Source organism: Arachis hypogaea, chromosome 5 (assembly GCF_003086295.3).
Source record: "Arachis hypogaea cultivar Tifrunner chromosome 5, arahy.Tifrunner.gnm2.J5K5, whole genome shotgun sequence".
In the NCBI taxonomy this organism is placed as follows: Eukaryota; Viridiplantae; Streptophyta; class Magnoliopsida; order Fabales; family Fabaceae; genus Arachis; species Arachis hypogaea.
In genome coordinates, this window is record NC_092040.1 from 106,931,523 (window position 1) to 106,940,575 (window position 9,053).

General features: G+C 28.9%; 1 protein-coding gene across 1 annotated transcript; it reads left to right on the top strand.

Moving 5' to 3' along the window:
* The first annotated feature begins 3,489 nt into the window (after nucleotides 1-3,489).
* LOC112802544 (vesicle transport protein GOT1) lies at nucleotides 3,490-7,313 on the top strand. Its single transcript, XM_025845805.3, has 7 exons — nucleotides 3,490-3,714; nucleotides 5,109-5,177; nucleotides 6,064-6,155; nucleotides 6,262-6,342; nucleotides 6,420-6,517; nucleotides 6,593-6,674; nucleotides 7,083-7,313. Exons 2-7 carry the CDS (start codon nucleotides 5,147-5,149, stop codon nucleotides 7,119-7,121), a joined length of 423 nt encoding a protein of 140 aa, XP_025701590.1. The 5' UTR covers nucleotides 3,490-3,714; nucleotides 5,109-5,146; the 3' UTR covers nucleotides 7,122-7,313.
* The last annotated feature ends 1,740 nt before the right edge of the window (nucleotides 7,314-9,053 follow it).

The window sequence follows — 9,053 nt, forward strand, 5'->3', positions numbered from 1 at the left end:
AAGGATTTAATTGAAAAAAAATTTAGTGTAGGGACTCAATTAAAAAAAAGTATAAGGACCTAATTGAAAATTTCATGAAACTATAGAGACTAACAGAAAATCCAAATAAAGTTGTTACATATTAGTACACTTTTTTTTTTGGAAAAACTACCATTTGTACCCATGAATTTTGCGAATGCTGACAAAAGTACCCATCAAATAAGAAAACTAACGTTGTACCCATGAAAGATGGGTTTTGTGTGACAATAGTATCCAAACCGTGATTTTTTGTTGACTTTTTAATAAAATTCCCAAATTATCCCTTCTTTCTTCTTCCCCAAATTTCAAATTTCACAACACTCATCCCTCGTCTTCCTCCTCTGCTGCTGCCAGCCACCATGCATGAAGAATATAAAATTAATTTTCTTTCATTTAATTCTTCAGCTATCACACAATTCCCAGTCATCCTCCTTCCAAAGATCCCATTTTTCGAAGCATTAAAATTCATGAGATTTCAAAGACAACACAAACTTGAAAACCCAGAGGACAGAACACAAAACAGATTGAACTTCATCAAAACTTGAATAAACAAGAATAGATATTAAAGCTGTCAAACACACCAGAAGATAAGAGAACAACACAATAAAGAACCACCTTTAACAAACCACCACCCCCAGAAAATCTTCTCAATCCAAAGCAACAACATCACCTTTCCGCTGACTCCAAATCTAAAAAGATAAAATTGATAGCTAAGACACACAGAGAAAAAGGGAGAAACAACACATACGATCGGCCCTGGACAAGGCTGCATGTGTACTGATTGAGAACGATGATAGAACCTCTCTGCAACTTGCCAAAATGGATCAAGTCGTTCTTCTGCGTAGCGAGCATGCTTTGCTGGTAATGGGAGCCATCAGAGAGAACCAAACGGAATCTCTCGGTATTGTTCTATTGCGACTGCACAAGTTTGAAGTCCATTACTTGCAAAATCGGCTTCAGATCCTCAGCCGAACTAGAATTCTCGCACATTTTTGTAATCGCCGATTCGGTGAGTTTCACCTCCATTTTTGGGAACCCTAGCAAGAAATTGAAACCGTGTTTAGTGATGTAAAACGAAACGCCAAAGTTTGGTTAGAGTGCATTGAAGCGGTTTGGGGAGAGAGAGAGAGAGAGAGAGAGAGAGAGAGAGAGAGAGAGAGAGAGAGAGAGAGAGAGAGAGAGAGAGAGAGAATGGAGAAAAGAAGAGTGAGAAATTTGGAATTTGGGGAAAAAGATAAAAATGATAATTTGGAAATTTTATTAAAAAGTCAACAAAAAATTACAGTTTGGGTACTATTTTCACACGAAACCCATCTTTTATGGGTACAAACGTTAGTTTTCTTGTTTAATAGATACTTTTGTCAATATTCACAAAATTCATAGGTACAAATGATAGTTTTTTTTTTTTTTTTTTTTTTTTTTTAACAAAAGTTGCTCATTATTGTTACAAAATACGAATAATGAGCATAATTGCAGTTATGTTCGTTATTATTATTTTGTATCGAGTAGTCTATGTCATCCAATGTTTTGATGCGGAAAAGAGTTACAAACTTACAATAGATAAAATTATATATAATATGTCACTTTAAATATATAAAAAAAATAAGATGTACATATTTGCACAAATTCTTTTTCAATCAAATTGTGGCTAAGCAACCCAAAAATATGGGTGCGTCTTAAATGAGCTTAATAATTTTGTGTGCATTAGATACATTTTTTTTTAAATTATTAAATTTTATTATATGAAAATTAAAAATAATTATAAAAAGAAAGTATTAACAGATTTTATATACATAGAACATATTTGAATATAAATAATAAATATATTTTTATTTTTATAAAAAATATTTAAATAAATGAATACATAACATATTAATATATAAAAAATTATAAATATTCTTATTAAATAAAATTAAATAAGTATCAAGTAGCATCTTTTTTATCAAATAAAATCAATAAGTATGAACTAACATTTTTTATTAAACTAAAACAAATTTATATTAAAATGTTTCTTTTTATTACAATATACAAAATAATTAATTTATTTATATTACTTGACAGATGATAGGTTATTTTATATTAGCCTTAAAAACATCTCAAGTATTTATTTTTTTAAAATATTATTACGCAATATAGAATTATACAAATATTATTAAAAAATATATTTATTTAAAAAATACATATTAATTACATAGAAAAGTTTATCTTTAAGAATAAAATTTAATATTTAATTGTTAACTTTGTTATTTTTTATTTATACTTGTCTCACTTAATTTAATTAAGTTAGATTAACAACTAAAGATCAGTTATGATATAAATTTTATTGTTAAACCATCATAATTAAGATAGGACATACTATATTTTTGTAATTAATTTTTTTTCATTCCATAATTTTTGCTTTTTGTAGAAATGAATGTTTAACTATATTTAAAAAAGTGAAAATAATGTTGTTTATTTTCTATTTTTATTTTTTTAGAGTATAAATAAAAAATTAAAAAATATTTGCTTAAAAATTTTGAAAAAATAAAAATCAATATTTTTATGTATTATACACAGTATTTTAAATAAAATGCATGTTTATAAATATCCGGATAAAAAAATGTAATATATAATAATATATTTTTAGCATCAGTAATTATTTAATATTTTTAAATTATTTATCAGGTAATATAAAATAATTTAATTATTTTATAATTTTGTAATTAAAAATAATATTTTAATATAAATTTCTTAATATTAGAAAAATTTTATTGCATATAAAAAATATTTTTGCATGCATTTATATGTTTTATATTTATTTATTTAAAAAAATTACACTTGTTATTTTAAAATATTATATATTAAAATATATTTATGTATATATGTATTAATTATGGATATTTTTAATTTATAAAAAAATATCCAGTTAAATTAAAACTTTTTATATTAAAAAAGACCTAATTATAAAATTAAAAATAGTGTAAGAATTCAATTAAAAAAAATATAAATATCTAATTATAAATTTAACGAAATTATAAAAATTAACAGAATAATTATATTAAAAAAACAAAATTCTAGATATCAATATTTTATTATTTTTTATGTACTTTTTAAATAGTTATTTAAATATTTTAATAAAATTTTAGATTAAATACATAATTAATTTGTCATATACAAAAATAAAGTGATACAGTTAATTTTATCTGAAGTTAACAATTGAGAATCGTTTGATGAAAATAGATCTTCTCAATTTTTTTAATAATTAAAGAGATAAAATATGATCTCTCACAATTAATTTTATAAATAGAATAAAAAATAAATATAAAAAAATAAATAATTAGAGATTATATTTTATACTCCTAATTTTTTTAATAATTCAGAGAATTTATTCTCTATTTAATTTAACTAATTTAACTATAAACTTCATTACCTGACATTTTTTTTATATCTATGAAAGATAAAAGATTATTTTTGTAAGCGTGTTAAAAATATGGGACATTTTGGTTTAAAAAAAAGAAAGCGCAATAAAGTAAGGGAAATTGAAAAGGAAGCTGGTGCCTGGTGGGGTGAAATTGGAAATAGCATACCATAACAAAACGAAACGAAACGGCGTCGTAAAGGCACCGCTTGGAACTGGAAGTAGAGGAAAAGTTCATCTTTTACATCTTCGATTGCCGATTGCCGATTGCCGATTTCCATCTCGATTCGATAACGCAGGTGAGACATATTTACTTTTTATTTGAATGCATTCGTCGTTTCTACGGATAATTTGGGCTTATTTGTTTTTCATGTTTATTGCACTGAATTTGACGGATCTGGTGTTGCTTCTGTGTAATTGTATCGTTGTTGATGCATTCTTCTAAGTTCTATATGTGAGTGGTAGGGGGAATTTGATATTTAGATTTACATTTGGTACATTCAATTTTTGGTTTCCATAGCTTCTTATGAAAAATAGGAGCAATCCTTGTTTTGCAATTTTGATGACTGAGCTGTTTGTATTGGCAAGTCGCCAACTGCTTTCCGAGCAATATCCATTTCATGCTTCTCCTCCTTTATAACGAAACTATTTAATTATGATACATAATTGATGTGGAGTGAAGGGACTAAAGAAAGAAGTAACTTATGGATACTTATAAATGTGACTGTAATCAACTTCCTCCAAATACGTAAAAAGAAAAATTATGCATATGAAACTTTTTCCAGCTAATGCTAATCCAAAGATTTTAGAATATCATCTCCTCACATTAAAAATGCACAAAAACATGTTTCCCTCCAGGGTCAGAGTTATGTTCAACCATCCGACTACCATGCTTTTGTTATAGTTTCTGAAAATTGGAAAGCACCTACGCCCTTGATTTTTTTTTTTTTTTTTTTTTTTTTTTTGGGTTTGGGGGGTTTACATCCTGAGATAATTTGCTCAAGCAAGCATGAACAAGCCGTAATGGAAGAAAACATGTCTGCAATGATATAGATTTATAGTAGTAATTATGGACCATGGCAATTTACAGTAACTACTTTTCTTATTGACTGCATTTATTCCTTGTTAGCAAGGGTGTGACACAAAAACGATTAAGCAGTGCCAACTGCATGACTCTTTAGTCTTTAGGTAATAGGAATTTAATACAGATCGTCACATTCTATTTTTTGTGTATAAGTGTTTCATGTCTTCATAAGTCCATTCCAACTTATCTATACTTAATCAACAAAACCTTATCTATCGTCATAACATGAAATGACAAAATAAATACTCAGCCTCAATTTTCAAAAGAATGAGATTTCCAACAGCCTAACTCTTCAAACAACAAGTCTAGTTGAATAAAACAAAGTATGGTAATCAAGCCTATGAACTTGAATTTTTTTTATGAGATGGGAGGGATGGGAAAGTTTTTCTAGCAAAGTCAAGGGGAAAAATTAGTAGTTACGTCTTGCTTGTTCAGTGGAACAAGAACTGTTTTCCATACGAAATGTTTAATAGATAACCCTCTCTGGATCTTTTTCCTAGGTTATGATTTTTCAGCTGTTGTTCTGTATTATCTTTGGATTAACTGTTCTACATAGAGATTATGATTCACATTCAATTATTGACCAAGTTTAGTTATTATATGTTTCAGATAAGGAAAGGGGCTTGAACATCTGAATTGTTGGTAAAATGGTTTCCTTTGAGATGAATGATCGCAAGAGTAAGTGAAACAGATATATTTTGTTGTAGCAATCATAATATTTTTTGTTGTAGATTATTGTGGATTTATATATAATTCCTTATCTTGGGTTCCCTTAATAGTCAACAAGAGAAATTTAAGGGTAATTTCTGAGTTTGTTTCAAATCTTTTAGATTATTAGACAAATTAATCACTAATAAAATGAAAGGACAACTTATTACTTTTTTTTTTTAAAAAAGTAGTGTGGTTGATGGATTAACTTGTTTGAAATTTTGAAATATTTTATTAAGGATTAATTCGTCATACATTCTAAGATATCAGGACCAATTTGCCAGTCTGTTTTTAAAGGGACTAAGTTGTCTGAACTAAAAATTGTTAGGGACCATTTGGGGTATTACTCAGAATTAAACTAGGAATTATGTGAAAGACTTATTTCAGAGTTTTCGTCGTATAAATTTTTTCTTAAAAGTGCATCAGTGAAATTAGTACCTCATGGTCCTATTCATACCAGTGTTCTAGTATGACACTAGACATGTTAGACGCATCACAATTTATCATTTGCGATGAAAATGATCCTATTGTGTAAGCGAAAGAATTAATCAGAAATGATTGTGATTTCATCCAAATATTTTCCCCAGTTGATTGGTTAAAATCAGTTGTACCACCTAGTGGAACTAATTGGATGTGAATAATATGATGCTCTAGTTTGCGTGACATATATTAATAACTTTGACTTTGCTCTCATGCTCTGCCATTATGGCTACTACAAGATTGATTTGACCAAACTGTGTATTGGTCATTTTGATGTTATGCAGTTGGAATCTAGTTCATGTCCTATTTTTCACATTTTACAATTCTGTTATCTTAATATTTTTAATTTAACATATGTGATTGGCATATGGTACAGAGATTGGATTAGGGTTAACTGGATTTGGTATATTTTTCTCATTCCTTGGGGTAGTCTTCTTCTTCGACAAGGGATTACTAGCCATGGGAAACGTAAGTTTCATGCTATTTCAGGCTTCTCGCTTAGGTACAATTTCTTGTCATTGTTTCTCTTGTTAACGTCTTTTGATGATGCCTTAATCCTTGTCACTCAAATCAGATCCTGTTTGTTTCTGGAGTGTCCTTAACCATTGGCCTGAAATCCACTATGCAATTCTTTATGAAACGAAGTAATTTCAAGGTAAATTTGTTGCACTTCCTCCCTTTCCCCTCTGGTAAATTTCTAGCACTAACTTTTATCATCTCTCTCTTTTTAAGGGAACAATCTCATTTGGTATTGGATTCTTGATTCTCATAATGGGATGGCCTATTTTGGGCATGATCATTGAGGCTTATGGATTCATCGTACTATTCAGGTTTAGTGGAATTTGGAAGACATTGTTGTGTTTTAAGTTCTATTCTTGAAGCTAACCATGGATTAAACTGTGCAGTGGTTTCTGGCCTACACTGGCTGTTTTCTTACAGAAGATTCCCATTCTTGGTTGGTTGTTTCAACAGCCATATGTTCGATCGGTAGGTATTTGTGATGAAAATTGAAATGCTTTTACTAGCTGCTATTTAACTGATTTTAATGCAATCATCCGATGCATTTAACCATGCTGATATAGTGCCATATTAAAAGCTCATGTTCATGTCAATCATCAATAGATCTACATTATTTATGAATGGTTGGAGACTTGGGGTACCTTGATTATCATTGAGTGGTGTAAAAGACAATGGCAAAACCTATATACACAGTGCTTCAAAACTAAACTCTTCTGAATCAATAAAGCTCTGTTGAGCTATCTATACAATGTTGAACAATTTGATTTTTTTTTTTTTCAGATTTTGTTTTGCTGATGTTGAAGCTTTTTGCATTCATTTGCAGAAAAATGCTGAACTTATTCATATTGAGAATGCTAATTTTCTGTTATATTGCAGTTGTTTGACAGGTATAGGGGCCGGCGAGTACCTATTTAAGCCATGAATCAATGGAAACATTGTGTAGCTGCTAGCAAGCGTGTTTATCAGTGCATGTAAAGAAAAATACTCTCATATGGGAGATACCTGACTGAATTGTGTTGGCACTCTGATGGTAGAAAATGATTTCAATTTTACATGATACTCATAGAGTGCAAAGGAAAATTAAGTAAAAAAAGGTTTTGGCTTTCACTTGTTTTGGCCCCGTTAAGATTTTAATGCATAATACGGAATCAATGAATCAATGATCTTGGGAGTTATAAGTTATATATCTGCATTTTATGTCACTATTCCAACTAGACACATTGGGGAAGAAGCATCATTTGTGTGGGCGGTTCCATGTTTCACAGCCATCAAATGTATAGTGATTTTTTAATGAATATTAAATTGGTTTTTTATTTTTTATTTTTAAATCTGTCGTAGCATAGAATTTCTTTTTAAACTGTGTCATTATTTATTCCATTATTTGTCATATCTTATTTTTTTTTTGCCCTCGTGTAATCCACCACACTTTGTCAGTTAATACCTATCAAGTTCAAACTGCAGGGATGAATTTGGTTTCAATTACTTTGAGACAACTATGAATTGCTTTTCACTACTTGCTTACGCATGCTTGCATCTTCAGGTTTTCTGTAACTTCCAACTTCTCCATCTGAAATTGCTAGCCGTCCAAATTGAACCATTGGTTGCAAAGACTGTAGACTAACAAGAACATTATAAAAAAAAGAACATTCAAATGTAAAATACCTATATTGTAACATCAAAAATTACAAATTTATCGGATTTATTTAAGTCGAGCTTAACATCCGAAATAAAAAAGTTATAAACCTAACGCATCCACAAAAATCTACAGACCATCTAAATGAAAATCCGAAAGTAAGATACTTATATTAGAACATCTAAAATTAAAAATCTGTTAGATTATGTTAAGAATTAAAAAATTCTAAACGTAACATGCAATAAAAAATTTTCAAACCATTTAATGAACCTCCTAAACTCTACATAAAAGAATATCTAAAAATAAGATATTTATATTAAAACATTTAAAACTAAATAAAAAAATCCTAAAATCATAAAAAAGAAAAAAAAACCACAGAACATCCAAAATTTTATATATTCAAACATTCAAGGTACTCTTTAATTGAACGTTCAAATTTCTATAAAAAAAAAACATTCAAATGTAAAATACCTATATTATAACATCAAAAGCAATTCTAGACAAAGTGTTGAGAGGGCCGAATGAAGATTACGGACAGTGGCGGAGCTTGAAACTTTTGGAAGGGCCAAAAATTTTAGAAAAAAACTATACAATAATATTTATGGTAAAATAAAATTTGTAATTATAATTATTTTTAAAATTTGTTCTTAATATATAAGACTACATATAGTTAAAGTTAATTAAAAAAACTAAATTTAATTTTGGTTAACTAAACTATACCTATATTAAATAAGAGAACATGAAATAGTTGAAACTAATCAGAGAAAACTTTGGTTCCTACATATTGTGTTATGGTGTTGGTGCCATCAAGCATATTGATGAGCATTGGTTTAATTTGGTATATGTTTTTAAAGGATGTTTTAGAATAAGCAACATGTTTTTAGAATAAGCAACATTGGTTTAATTTGGCTAATCCAAGAAACAATGTATGTATTACATAGCTCCCTTGCCCCGGACAACACATCTTCCTTTTCATGTCGTTTAATTGATCCATCTACAAATTCTAGTTTGTTTTTGGACTTGAGTGCTTTCCACATCGCTCTCTCCCAACTTTAATAATTGCTTCCTACCAGTGTTATAGAAATTAAGGCTGAACCTGAATTTTCTCCGGGACTCAACAAGTTAGGACTCACCGGATTTAACACTATATTTGGTTGATTTCTGGCTGCATTCTACTACATAAGATTGAATTGGTTCATCAAACTGGCAAAAGT

Coding starts and splice junctions, on each gene's coding strand:
- LOC112802544 (XM_025845805.3), top strand. CDS start 5,147: ATGGTTTCCTTTGAGATGAATGATCGCAAGA. Junction 6,518..6,592: donor GGATTCATCGTACTATTCAG/GTTTAGTGGAAT, acceptor TAAACTGTGCAG/TGGTTTCTGGCCTACACTGG. Junction 6,675..7,082: donor AACAGCCATATGTTCGATCG/GTAGGTATTTGT, acceptor GTTATATTGCAG/TTGTTTGACAGGTATAGGGG.